Genomic DNA, 14,465 nt, shown 5'->3' with positions numbered 1-14,465 from the left:
ATGAAGTTAACCAACTAACATTATACATACCCTTTTGGTTTCTGTACCTAATATTTAAACAATGCAAATATGCATATCGGTACTCGGTATCGGCAAGTACCAAAAATAAAAGTATCTGTATCGGGCGAGTACTGGAAAAAGTGGTATCGGTCCATCTTTACTTTTTATCCGATAAAAAAAAAATGTGCATAAACTACGATGGAAACACATTTACCAAATAAATTCCACCATGCGCATTGAAAAAAGTCATGTGACTTTTCAGTTTATCAGGAAGTGGCGATTTTGTTCTCTTTGACTCGTTGGATAGAAACGGTGCTTTTATTCGCAAATGTTTTAGTTTTGCGCATAAGTTAAATTCGCATCTTTGGATGGAAACATAGCTATTGTTGAAAATCAGTTTCCCTATGGAGAAAATGAATAGAGTTTTTACCTCCAGGACCTGACTGTTGCGATCTATTGTCAGCTGGTTGAAGAAAAACAAATAAATGAAAATAAAAAATCCAACCCCAAGTCTCTGTAATATATTCTGGTCTCTAGATATGGTTTAGGTACCTGCTTCAGAATGAGTCTTGGGTTTCTTTTTTTACCCAGATTATCGTTCCAAAAGCTGCACAAATGGCTCAAGTTATCAATAGAGTGTAAAGATGCGGACACGCTTCCAAAAGCAGTCAGAAATCATTAGTTGTTAGTGACGGTTGGTGATCTGAGGTAAAATAAACATCCAGTACTGGCCTTCCGAACATCCGCACACTTCCACACAGATCTTATCTCACAATTGATTCCTCTCGGCGTAGGATGATAACTCTGTGTCTCTCTTTCATTTCTCTGTCCGTCTAGCCCATAACACCCAGAAACTGGGAATCACTGATCCTCATGAAGACAAAAGAGGCTTTTTATCAGCTTGTCATCTTCGGAATCGCTCTCTTTCTCGTCTGTATTCTGATCTCAAGGCTGTGTCTGGAAGGCCGGCTGCTGTCAGACTGACTGTGATGGATGCTTTTTGGCTTGTCTGGTTTCCTGTGACCACTACTAATGACCTTCTCTTATGTTCCCAACAGGCACTTTTCTCACTCTTTCGCTATAAGAGACGTGCAGAACAACATATATTCATAGTTATAAACAGAATTGTTCATAATAATAGGTTGTCTTGAGGTTGTCATTGAAGGTATTGTACAAGATTATTTTGTTTAGAAGATAACACGTAGTTTTGTTTCTACACCTAGCATCTTGAAGCATCTTGGAGACGTTAGCACAGTTCTTCTGGATTGAGTCTGTCTCAGTTTGTTCTGTTTCTTCATGTCATTCCAGACAGACTGGATGATGATCAGATCTCTGTTTGGAGCACTGGCTGCTGTTAGACAAAAATCTCACTGGATTATTACAATTAATGGCAAAATGAATGTTTGGAAATCTAAACTGATATTTCCTACTGACCCACTACAGCAAAAGATAGAAATAACCGACTTAAAACCATTTTTTAGCTGCTGAAAATACTAGTGTTCTAATCATTTTGGCCACCTCTGTATTAATATTTTGAATTAGCTCCTATTTTTATCATTTTTTGTTTTATTTTCATTTTAGTACAGTAATTTTGTGCTTTTGTCATTTTTATATTGTCTTTAAATATATTTCTTTTTAGCTTTATTTTTATTTCAGTTTTAGTCATTTTTAGTACTTATTTTCAGTTACTTTCTAAATTTTCATTTTTTAAGTTAGTTTTTAGTTAATAACAACAACACTGGATTTAATTATTTTAAATAACTGTATATTTATAATTTATCCTTTTTGCATAAAAAAAAAATTGGGCATTTTGCGATTGTCTTTTTGGCGAATGATACATATAATGCTGCCTTAGAATTATTGCTAAAGCAAGGTATTCTAGGGAGAATAATTAAATGGGCAATGTTTTGGACTGTCTTGGGCTTGTCTATGATACCTTAAAATGCTGCTTATGGAGGCAGCTCAGGTTTTGGAATAGAGCTAAAATGTCCCACTTCCTGACGGATATCACTGAAATAGGTGTCATGAGCTATCACTCTGTCAACGGGGAGAGAAAAAAGGGTCAGAGGAGCAACCCAGGCTTGTATAAGAAACCCTGTCTGTCAATCATTTTGCAAATTCACTGACATGGAGGGTGGAGTTTGGAAGAAAGGAAGTATGGTTGAGTTATAATGTAATAACACGATTTTTAAAAAATGAACCGTGTAGAAAAAATTAACTGCATTTAGCATATTTAATTAATTGTAATTTTTTTTTTAAATATTTATCAATAACAATGACATTATTCGTATGAAGTGTTTTGAATGGAATGTGAGCATTGGCCAGTGTGATCTGCAACCTGAAGACGTTTTGTATGGAATTTGTAATTTTTTTTTCCTTCTCAAGGACAATGTTACATGGATAGTGCAAATTGTCACATGACCAGAGTAGTTTACGGAGGACACACCAGCACCTACTAGACATCATCTTTAGCTTGCAGTCGGTTCTCCCTCCTCTTCGGTTTTCTTGTCCTATCTGTGAGATGGGAATGAATGTCCAGTATTGATCAGCACTCTTCATTCATCAGTCTACTCTCTCCACAGCCACCATGAAGCAGGTGGCCCGAACCGTGGCCAAGGTAGAGCTGTCTGACCACGTGTGTGACGTGGTGTTTGCACTCTTCGACTGCGACGGTGAGTCCGTGTGTTTATCAGGTCCCTGTTTCAATCTGGAAAGCAGAAGTATCATTTTTTGAAACTGATGACACTGGTTGATACACTGATGGACTGTTAAGTGCTAGTACCAATATAGCAGATTTTAGACTTTAATGTTTCAAGTATAACATCAGATCAGATTATTATCAGTCATCATATCACTAAATATCGAGGACACACAGTGAGAACTTTTTTATGATTGTGCCACCTAAGACTTTTTTTTGATAGTAGTTTTTTAAGGTTTTGAACGTTTCACGACTTTAGTTCATTTGTTTTGATATTGAAATTGTAATCAAACAGCTGCTTCTTCTGTAATTGGATGGGGTTTTTGTGTGTGTGTGTGTGTGTTCTGGTTTTGTTTTATGTTGTTTTGTTTGATTCTGTGTTGTTTTTGTTCAATTTTGTTGTGTTTGGTTTTGTTTTGTGTTCTGGGGCTTGTTACATAAAACAAGTTTACCAAATAAGCCAGGTTTATTTAAGTTAGTCTGACTTATTTTGAACCAAATCAACTGACAATAAGTCAGGCTAACTGAAATACACCTGGCTTATTTGGTAAACTTGTTTTATGAAACAGGCCCCTGGTTTTGTTTTATGTTGTTGATTCTGTGTTGTTTTTGTTCAGTTTTGTTGTGTTTGGTTTTGTTTCGTTTTGTTATACTGAATATACAGATAGTCTAAAGTCAGTCTTGACACATTCAGAATATGAAAACTTAAATAAAAATAAAATTTTTCATTTTGAATTGTCATGATAATAATAGTGGTATTAATGATAATAATAGTGGTCCACATTTTCAGTTATTTGTTTAGTCATGAATATAGGCAAGTTTTATTCATTTAATTAATTAATTAAAGCATCTTTAAACATTACATGTTTTCAGTCCGGTTCTGTTTTATTTCTCTCTTTTTTTTTTTCCTCTCTTTTCGTGCATGGTGCTATTTATGCGACAAATGTTGTAAATGATTTGTACTGTATCATAATTATTTGAGTTTTCATTCATATTTTTGTGAACATTTGCAATTTTAGTTTTTGCTAACTCAAATTTTATTTTTATTTCAGTAGTTTTTTTAATCTTTGTTTTTGTTGATAATAATAATAATAGTGGTCCACTCCACTCACATTGATTTGTTTAGTCATGAATATAGGCAAGTTTTATTAATTAATTAATTATTTTATTTATTTATTTGAATTATATTTAAGTATCTTTAAACATGAAATATTTTCAGTCTGGTTCTGGTTCTTTTTCTTTCTTTCTTTCTTTCTTTCTTGTGCATGGTGCTATTTATGCGACAAATGTTGTAAATGATTTGTACTGTATCATATTTTTTGAGTTTTCATTCATATTTTTGTGCACATTTGCAATTTTAGTTTTTGCTAACTCTAATTTAATATTTATTTCAGTAGTTTTTTTAGTCTTTGTTTTTGTTGATAATAATAGTGGTCCACTCACAGTTATTAGTTTAGTCATGAATATAGGCAAGTTTTATTAATTAATTAATAATTTTATTTATTTATTTATCTGAATTATAATTAAGCATCTTTTAACATGAAATATTTACAATCCAGTTCCGGTTTTTTTTTTGTTTAGTTTTTTTTGCATGGTGCTATTTATGCAACAAATGTTGTAAATGTTTTTTTTTTGTGTGTGCATTTTAATGAGTACAACTACATGAGCACAGCACCAGACCTGCTGCATCAGTACTTTAAATTCTGCTGAGGGTTGATAAGCGTATGGAGTTGGGCGGCACTGACGGTGATAATTACCCATCATATTTCTCTCTCACACGTACTCTATTTAATTTGCTCTTCTTTTTAGGAAATGGGGAGCTGAGTAATAAGGAGTTTATCTCCATCATGAAACAGCGGCTGATGCGTGGGCTGGAGAAGCCCAAGGATATGGGTTTCACCCGGCTGGTGCGTGCCATGTGGAAGTGTGCCCAGGACACTGCCTGGGACTTTGCCATGCCAAAACAGCAGTAACGGCTGAGACGGCCGCCCGTCCATTAATGTTACGCTCCATATGGAGTATAATTAATCATTAAGGGATGAACTCCTTTGGAAGGAGTTTGCAACTCTACTCAACATCCAAACAGAGCTCACTATCTTGTATTTATTTCTTGCAGTCGGCCAGTTTTGGAGTTGAATGCACAATTCTACATACACTAGAATGTGACTGAAGCGTGTGAAAACACGAGAGAGGTCATCATCAAGTGCCATTGGTCTGAAATGAATGTTAGGACTTACTCAGATAATTCATATGATATTCAGCTTTGATTTTAAAACACTCACCATCACTTCTTCAGCAAAAAGCTCCTTATTTTTCACTCCTGTTGTCAAGTGCGTCTCAAGTCTCCACTTCAGAACTGATTTATTAGCATCCAGCGACAAGAAGCAATTTTCATTTAGTTGTAAGCTGCATTAATATTTTGAAAATCGCGTTGTTGAATGGCTTTTCTGAAGGAATTATAATATTAAAACATTTTACAGTCTGTGTATTTACGTGTTATTTAATGATATGAGGGGGTTTGATTATTTGATTAAGGCTTAAATCCCTCCAACGGTCACAAAAAGGTGAAGGTTTCTTACATACTGTACAAATGCTCATACTTGAATGTCATACTTGAACACAGAAACGTGTCCAAAAACACAATGTTCACTAAACACTTTGATTTATTCAAGACAATCATGTAGTCAATTAATACATTAAGTATTCTTCATTAGCCACAGGCTGCTTATGTCATGTGAAAAATGAACACTAACATGTTTATCAGCATTTTACAACTAATTTACATGCGGCTCATCCAGTCAGAATTTATGATTTATGTACAATAGAAATAACTGGATTAAAACCATTTTGGGCGAAAACAGTAATGGCCTAAGACTTTTGCACAGTAGTGTATATATATATATATATATATATATATATCTTTACCATGTTATTCAGACCATGAAATGATAAAGAGCTGCATATTTTTATTAATGAATAAGATACATAATTCAAATAAACACTGAATTTCACTTTGCTGCAGTATGAGCAGCGTTTTAGACATCCACCCCAGGGCAGCATTACATTTATCTGAGGTGAATTAGCATTTGCTCCCTGCTGAATAACTTAACAGCCCTTCATCTGTGCTAATGTAAGGACATACCCATGAGCCTCTTTCATCATCGCATGAAACATTTATTTCTGATAAACAATGCACTTATTAAACTCACTGCAGAGCTGGCTGGAGGAATCTGGGGTTTGATTGTGAACTTCCTTTTCAAAAAAAAAAAAAAAAAGGTCAGCAAAACTTTACCTTTAAAACTTCAAGTTTTTGCTTCTCACTTGGAGCCAGTAACACAAGTGAGCCATAAACACAGCCACTATGTTGTCATAAGAACTAGTCTGATGTTTAGGATTCAAATTAGACTGTACCAAGTTTTTATGTAACTGACAAAGCAGAAAACACTACATGCAATCAAAACTTGGAGGGCGAGAAATTAGAGAACTGGTGAAACCATTCCATACAGTTTATGCAATCAGCGGCAGATCTAAGCAGGCTTCTGGGTACTTTTCATGAATTATTTGTCCCATTACCTTTTTGTTTGTCTGGAGAGAATACTATACTCTAACAGCATGAAAAGCAACACTTCACAATAAGGTTCAATTCATTAATGCATTTGGGTATCACAAACAATCAATAATATTGAGTGTATAAAAATGTCCGTAAAGTAGTCAAAACTTGGAGGGCGAGAAATTAGAGAACTGGTGAAACCATTCCATACAGTTTATGCAATCAGCGGCAGATCTAAGCAGGCTTCTGGGTACTTTTCATGAATTATTTGTCCCATTACCTTTTTGTTTGTCTGGAGAGAATACTATACTCTAACAGCATGAAAAGCAACACTTCACAATAAGGTTCAATTCATTAATGCATTTGGGTATCACAAACAATCAATAATATTGTGTATAAAAATGTCCGTAAAGTAGTGGGGAAGTTGTGGACTAATGGTTAGAGAGTCGGACTCATAACCCAAAGGTTGCGGGTTCGAGTCTCGTGCCGGCAGGGATTGTAGGTGGGGGGAGTGAATGTATAGCGCTCTCTTCCACCTTCAATACCACAACTGCGGTGCCCTTGACCAAGGCACCGAACCCCCAACTTCTCCCCGGACGCCGCAGCATAAATACGGTGAGGTGCCCTTGAGCAAGGCACCGAACCCCCGGGCGCCGCAGCATAAATGGCTGCCCACTGCTCCGGGTGTGTGTTCACTGCTGTGTGTGCACTTTGGATGGGATAAATGCAGAGCACTAATTCCGAGTATGGGTCACCATACTTGGCCACATGTCACATCACTCACACTTAAATTCATACATGAAATAAAAAACAAATAGGAGAAATTAACATTAAAAAGATTTGTTCATTGATATTTTATACCTTATGTGTTAACCGAATTGTTAACAAATTCACAATTTTATATATAAAAAAAAAAAAAAAGTTATGCATGTTCAAATTGTATAAACTTACAACTTCATTAATTCATACATGAAATTAAAACAGCTAACAGTAGAAATTAACATCAAAGTTTTTCATGACACCCTAATGTATTAACTTAACATGCATAATCTTGTTGTATAGTCAAAGGAGCCTTGTACATTTTGAATTATCAGTATAGACACGGACCTCATCCCTTTTACCGCATCCTACCTTTGACAATCTTTTGAATGCTCAATTGTAAATGCTCAAAACAGGCTTCACCTGAAATAACAGTTCAGTGAGTAAACCTAAGATTTAACCTAAGATTTCATAAATATGGATTAAACTTGTTTGGTCAAAAACAAACAAACAGTTGAGTTTCAGTCCAAGTTTTAATTACAGTTACAAGACTGATCATAAAGGACACCAAATTACAAAATCCTGCGTAACATATGAAGCCATAAAAGATTAAAACTAAAACCGAATGAGGATGATTCAGGTGTTATTTTAAGGGTGGTCTTCCAGTGTCTGTCAAACAGAAGTGGGCGGAGTCATTAACTACACCGCTTCTTCAAATCAGACAAACCACCAGGCTCAAGATGCATGGATAGGCTCATAAAATGTTAACGCAACCATTACAATGACATTTCTTTGACGTATAATAATAATAATAAAAAAGAAAATCACTATCATTTCTAGTATATTAACAATTACCTGTTAGAACAGACGCCCATAATTTGTCATGCCAACTTTAAGAAACATTTTACAGTGAAGCCAAAACCATATTTTACATATAAGCTAATCAAAAGGCCTAAACACAATGAATTGGCGCCACCATGTGGTCACAGTGTCTAACTGCTTGAAAGATTGAGTAAAAACAAACAAAAAAAAAAAAGACAGCCTCAACACCTCGATTTGTGCTTTCTTCAGTCAATGCCGGCCCATGTCAGGAACATGCGCAGGAACAGAGGCTAGACGGGTCAAAACAGTGCTTGCTAGAGCTGATGTAGCGACAAATGGGACAGACAGACATGGAGAGTTCAGAGGTTCTTAATTTGAGATTGATCTCAGTCACTGTCAAACTTAATGGAGTTCACTGAGGTGGAGATTGCGCCGCCTCTATAACTGCCGCGCTTCTTCTTGGTCTTCTCATGCCGGAAAGATTTGCCCTTAGTAAATTTAAGCACGCTGTTGGCCTTCTGGCCCCAGTCACCGTTGGCTCCCATCTAGTAGTAAGTAACAAGAGTCGAACGAATTAAAGCACTATACGTGCACAAAGGCTCTCCTTACAGTAAACGTTGACCTAGTAGGCATTCACTTTTATCATCTTACCTTTGCGTCGAATGAATTGTCTGCCAGGCGGGGGTCCATCTCAATTTCCTCGTCTCTTACTCTACGGAAAGGAGCATTGCTTTCCTTTACAAGTCACACAACAGAGAAAAAAACAGAACATACCTTTAAGCACAAGTGCATAAGCAAACTGTGAGTGGAGTGGAGCTTCTTACTCTGGTAAGGTGAGTGGAATGAGGAACTCTTGCCTCTTCTAAAAGCTATAAACTTGTTTAAAATATAATTTTTTTTTTTTTAAGTACGAGTTTTATAGGGGCGATGAACTGCCTCTGATTTTTATGTTGTACTGTTCTCTGTGGTCCACTTATAATGCGATCAACATTTTTACATCAAAAACCAATTTACAAGAAGCTATTTTCTGTCTGTTACTTTTGAGGCGTCAGTTTTTGCAGAGACTTTCAATGGAGGGACACAGCAAACACTCCGATTTCATAAAAAATATTGTAATTTGTGTTTAGAAAAATAAACTAATATCTTGGGGTTGGAACAACATGGTGAGTAAACAATCATTTTCATTTTGGGTGAACTATCCCTTTAACGCTTAAAGGATGTAAAGCACCAGTGCTGCTTGTATCAATAGCAAGATTCACTGGATCAACAAATACTAACATATCGACTTCAGTGTTATTTCCAGGGCAGGTCTTGCCTGGAACTAGAATCGCCCACCTCCAGATTCCCAATTTGACCCCTGGGTGTGTTTGAATATGCACTGTACAAGAGTCAACATCAACACAAGCATGCTCACAATCACAGCCCTTTACCTTCTGTTTGGTTCTGGGAAAAGTCTGAGGTGTGGATGTGGTGATTTTTGTATTCTTGGGTGTTGTCGTTTCTTCCTCTTTGCCCTTTTTTTTCCTCTTTGTGCCTGCGATCAGAGGAGAGAAGCGAAAAACCAAATGGGAGTGGTTTACAATGGTGCTGAAGGCTAAATGCTTTAGAAGATGATAAATATCAACAGTTTAACACTGATGTGGAGGCATCAGATGGAACAAATGCCTTCTCTTCCAAGCTAATCTGAGTGTGTTGACTTGACCTGCCACAAGCAATATGACATTTGTTTGGATGGGTGGCTTTTATGGCTCCATTCCAAACTGAGCGTCCTACATAGACAGCAATTCAAGTCATCACAGGTGTGCTACCAATTTTTATCCAAGACAGTAGACAAAACCATAAGAACCTGGAGTGCAAATAACTCAATACCAAAGTAGTATTGATAAAACGGACCATAATATTTGCACGTGATGTGCAGTCCTGTACTTGCAAGTTATGCAACTTGTGTTACGTGAGATGCAACTTCCTGCTGCGTCGTTCATTCAAAACATGGCAATAAACCAACTGTGGTGCTTCTCAGTTGTTTTTCTATGTAAACATGCACTAAATGTACATTTGTCAAGTTAAACATCGTAAAAAAAAATACTGAGACTTTGTGATTTTTCCATTGCACTGACCTTTGTCTTGCGTTCTGTGTGAACAGCCCCTTTAAATGTGCTGAGTGGTGCTTTCGTCTCACACATAGAAGTCATGTTTTTTTACAATAACATGACAAGTTAAACTTAAGTCTCAAGATTGCGCTGCCCTTTATCAAGCATAAAGTGCTGAGTGGTGCATTACCGTTTCTTGGAGTATCACAGGCGAAATTTGACAGGTTTGATTTTAAGCGTTTACGTAACACATTCAAAGTAATAAAAACGGGCTTGGTAACCAGTAACACAAAATACCTTGCTATCAGATATATAGAGTCCTGCAAATACCGTTTGTTGTGACAGGAGTCTTGGCTGTCGTTTCCTCTTCCTCCGATGAAGAGTCCTCAGACGAGCTGCTCTCTGCTTTGGCCTTAGCAGCCTGTGCTTTTGTAGCAGGTGGCGTTTTCGCAGCTGGTGTTTTAGGCGACTCTTCTTCATCAGAACCGCTGTCACTCGAGGATGAAGACTCTGCTGTCTTTTTAGCCGGCGTCTTTGCTGCAGAGGTGGGTGTTTTTTTTGTAGCAGCCTTTCCGTTGGTGACTGCAGGCTTGGCGGGAGTCTTCTTAGCCTCTGTCTCAGAGTCTGAGCTGTCAGATTCAGAGCTACTGCTCTCGGCTTTCTTCGCACTAACTGGAGTCACGGCCGGCTTAGCTGCTGCTGCTTTGGGCGTCACAGTCTTCACCTTCTTCTCGTCTTCACTGGAGCTGTCCGAATCACTGCTGCTGGACTCAGCTGCTGGAGCAGGTGGTTTGGAGGCAGGGGCAGGGCTCTTAGTAGTAGCAGCCGCTGCTGGTTTAGCTTTCTTTGCAGCTGGAGTCTCGTCTTCGGAGTCAGAGCTGTCGGTTTCAGAGTCAGAACTGCTATCGGCTGGTTTAGCAGCAACTGCAGGTTTAGCTGGGGTGCCATGTTTGGATACCGGTGTGGCGGTGGTTTTCTTTTGCGGCTCCTCATCTGATGAGCTGTCCGAGTCGGAGCTGCTTTCAGCCGCTTTAGCGGAAGGTTTAGCTGCCGAGGTAGATTTGGCTGAGGTAGCCGCAGGTTTGGATACTGGTGTGGCGGTGGCTTTCTTTTGCGGTTCCTCATCATCTGAAGAGCTGTCCGAGTCTGAGCTGCTTGCCGCTGGTTTAGCTGTCGGTTTGGCTGCAGGAGTTGGTTTTGCTGGGGTAGCAGGTTTGGATACCGGTCTGCTGGCAGGTTTCTTTTGAGGTTCTTCATCTGAAGAGCTGTCAGAGTCAGAGCTGGATTCAGCGGGCTTGGCTGCAGGTTTAGGAGTGCTCAAAGGCTTGGACTTTGCTGCTGGTTTAGCAGGTGCCTCATCCTCAGAGCTGTCTGAATCGGTGCGAGATAAAATAGATCTATAAGCCAATACAATCTTGATAAACAGAACCCAAATGTTACCCAAATTACTCTATTTCTCAAGAACTCTGAATTCACTCAATTCTTCTAAATGTAAATGACTAGGGCTACCAAGCTCCAAAAAACAAAGCTTAGGGCTTCAGAAAAATTGGGCCTGGAAGTTGTAGAAACTTCTTTGTATGGAAAAAGGGCATCATGAACATTCTTCAAAACATCTCTATTAGTGTCTGTTCTTTTACTGAACTAAATTATTTTTATTACTATAAAAAATCAAAGCCGCGGTGGGCAAGTGACGTAAACGATGTTGCGGCTTAACACTGGTATCACCGTCAGCACCGTCTATCGCGGCAAGCCTACTCTATTTGTGTTCCATATATGCCAATCATACATTCTGCAAATGACATGAAGGCAAGTAAATAATGATTAAATGCAAACGTTGTATCTTTATGGATGTGACGACAACTGACCTGAACTTGAGGAATCGTCTTTCTTAGCAGGGGTTGTCTTTGGAGGAGCAGCTTTAGCAGGAGCAGCCTTGGCTGGGGTTGGTTTTGTGGCCGGTTTGTCTTCCTCCGACTCGGAGCTAGATGATGACGATTCTTTTGCAGCGGGCTTGACTTTAGCTGGCGTTTTCTTGGCTGGCGCAGGTTTAACAGGGACAACTTTAGCTGCCGGTTTCTTGGCCTCCTCCTCATCGTCGGAGTCTTCTGAGCTCGAAGATGAAGACTTGTCTGCAGCCGGGGTGACTTTAGCAGGTGTGGTTTTAGCTTGAGCGACTTTTGCAGGTGTAGATTTAGCAGATGCAGCTTTTGCCGGTGTGACTTTGACAGCTGGCTTTGCTGCTTCGTCCTCCGAGCTTGAAGGATCAAAAAAAAAAACTATTTCATATGTAAAACTAATGTTAGCATGCTTGTATAAAAAGCATAATGAATACGAGTAACTGTAAGATTGATTATTGTAGCAAAAAACAGAGCAAATTGTTTTCTCTGTAAAGGGTTCTTAACTTTGAAATGTTAACTTTCGGCTAATTTAAAGTTTAATTTTAACTATGTTTTTCTTAAGGATAAGTTTATCTTCGGACCTGACATGCAAATTAATCAGTGCTATATCTTCGTATAATACATAATTTGTAACTTTTTTTGTGCTGAAATTATGCTTTTTGTACCATGCTTAAATACAGTTATTCATAAAATGATTGTATTACAAATATAACTTACAGCTGATTGAAAAAAAAAATGTAAAATTGAATTCTATATTAATGCACCATGCTGCTTCACATCATTGAAGGTCTGTAAAAATCTATGGATAAAGGTTTACTTTGATTATTATTGCAACCATTATAACACCCCTTAACTAAACATCACTGTAATGCACAGCCTCTCATGGCTTATTGCTGTAGTAACTCATACAGGACACTTCAAACTCTTACCAGGGGCTTTGGCTGGAGCGGTCAGTGTTCCAGGGGGCGGGACGGCGTTGAATTGTCCTGTAAATAGAGATGCTCTTCAGTTTCATGTTTGTCTCCTCTTTTTCAGAAACTCACTTTTGTCTTCTCACTTTTAAGATTTCTTAACATGTTCAAATGAGGCATGCTTAGGACTCATTCATGGCCCAAAAAAGCAGTTTAATTATGTTGAGATCACTTGATCCAGTAAATAAAGCGTAATGACGCACCCATGGTGATAGTTTTCAGTATAAAGTCCAAGATCACTGTAATACTGGTTGTTTGGGAACACTGATATATGCCAGCAAATCCCATTTCTTAAAGCAACTTTAAGATCGACCGATGTGAAAGAAAAGTAGTAATACCAATCTTGGGTTTCTTAGTAGGAGGTGCATCTTCCTCATCTGAGGATGACACCTCACTGCTGGATTCTGCAGGGGCCGCGGGTTTAGCTGTAGGGGTCTTCACCGGGACTGGTGTTTTTACTGCTGTCTGTGATCAAGTAAGAGGAACTAACTGTAAATTGTGAATACTAAGCAGGCAAACAAATGTATTTTTTTATTCTGAACAAAAAAAATCATAGGTTCTACAATTTGCAATAGAATTCTAAAGCATGATTACGTGCGAGTTATAATCTGTACGCTGAAGTACCTTAGCTGGAGCCTCGTCCTCGGATTCACTTGAGCTGTCCTCACTGCTGCTACTGTCTTGCTTCTTCTGAGCTGCAGACACTGGAGTGGACGCCGGTTTAGGGGTCCCTGCCACAGGCTTGGCCTTTGCTCCTGGAGACCACAGATCACCACTTTGAACCACAGTAAACTTACTTTGAACAATTATACCTGAAAATATTAACTCTAGGGGTGTCGAAATTAATCGTTGCATCGATGCATGCGGACATGGACAATTCTGCATCGATGCAGTAATAAACCATAATCAATTATAGCCTTCTGACGTCATTTGCAGACGTGCATGTCACGCGAGTATTAAAAATGCACTCTCTATTTTAAAATCTGAGCTTGGTTTTTTCCCGCACATGGTACGTGTGTGCACTAGAGAGAATCGCCGCGGGCTTCATTGCACAGAATATGTGCTGTGAGTAGGGTTGGGTATCGTTTGAACTTTATCAATTCCGATTCCGCTTATCGATTCCCAGTTTAGATTCCAATGTGATTAAATAATGATATCAAACATTTATCCTGTGTCTCTTTTTTGCAAACCATTTAGTTGCAGCTGAATACCATGAACAAAAACCAACAGGCTACATAAAAACTGGACTCTTTAAGAGCTGTTTGTGTGCAAAATAGAACTGCATGATTCTGGATAAATTGAGGGGGGTTTTTTTCCCAATGGAAGTTGTAGTTCTCCTAGTACATAGTTCGATTAATGGCGCACGTCATTACGTCCCACGTGACGTCATTTGACGTCCCCTCCGGAATTTCACGCATAAACATATAATTCGTCTTCGTGATGATGCCATGTACAGTTTTGGATGTTGCATTTTTAATTTTATGAAAGCTTCAATGCAGTTAATTATTTGTACGTGCATTCAGACGACGGAGGTGTTGAAGCTCTTTTATTTGCCATCAAACGGTTGAGCACTGCCATGTGTGTATCCTGCCGCAAAATGTGGCGAAAAGTCCTAAACGACGGTAATAGTGTGATTAAGGTGTGTACATGTCTATACTGCACTTCAATAATGCGACT

The 14,465-nt window shown here is 38.4% G+C and overlaps 2 protein-coding genes across 7 annotated transcripts in view; one reads left to right on the top strand and one right to left on the bottom strand.

Annotated features, from left to right (window-relative positions):
- The window catches only part of LOC107754762 (calcium uptake protein 1, mitochondrial), a 95,260-nt gene extending 89,756 nt beyond the window's left edge, over nt 1–5,504 (top strand). For 4 of the 5 annotated variants that reach the window (XM_016571340.1, XM_016571339.1, XM_016571338.1 and 1 more), the window contains 2 exons: nt 2,583–2,672; nt 4,508–5,504. In XM_016571340.1, the coding sequence (XP_016426826.1) occupies nt 2,583–2,672; nt 4,508–4,671 (254 nt within the window). In that variant the 3' untranslated portion in view covers nt 4,672–5,504. The remainder of the gene's footprint in view (nt 1–2,582; nt 2,673–4,507) is intronic. The other variant, XM_016571342.1, reaches the window with a different exon arrangement.
- A 2,017-nt stretch (nt 5,505–7,521) lies between these two features.
- The window catches only part of LOC107754756 (nucleolar and coiled-body phosphoprotein 1-like), a 12,610-nt gene continuing 5,666 nt past the window's right edge, over nt 7,522–14,465 (bottom strand). Inside the window, exons 6-13 of one of the 2 annotated variants that reach the window (XM_016571328.1) lie at nt 13,413–13,543; nt 13,127–13,253; nt 12,745–12,803; nt 11,785–11,857; nt 10,250–11,290; nt 9,260–9,363; nt 8,481–8,564; nt 7,522–8,374 (exon numbers count right to left, since the gene is read on the bottom strand). In XM_016571328.1, the coding sequence (XP_016426814.1) occupies nt 8,216–8,374; nt 8,481–8,564; nt 9,260–9,363; nt 10,250–11,290; nt 11,785–11,857; nt 12,745–12,803; nt 13,127–13,253; nt 13,413–13,543 (1,778 nt within the window). In that variant the 3' untranslated portion in view covers nt 7,522–8,215. The remainder of the gene's footprint in view (nt 8,375–8,480; nt 8,565–9,259; nt 9,364–10,249; nt 11,291–11,784; nt 11,858–12,744; nt 12,804–13,126; nt 13,254–13,412; nt 13,544–14,465) is intronic. The other variant, XM_016571329.1, reaches the window with a different exon arrangement.

This window comes from Sinocyclocheilus rhinocerous, unplaced genomic scaffold (assembly GCF_001515625.1).
Source record: "Sinocyclocheilus rhinocerous isolate Xijiao unplaced genomic scaffold, SAMN03320098_v1.1 scaffold232, whole genome shotgun sequence".
NCBI classification, from domain to species: Eukaryota; Metazoa; Chordata; class Actinopteri; order Cypriniformes; family Cyprinidae; genus Sinocyclocheilus; species Sinocyclocheilus rhinocerous.
This window is presented reverse-complemented; position numbering and strand designations above follow the sequence as displayed.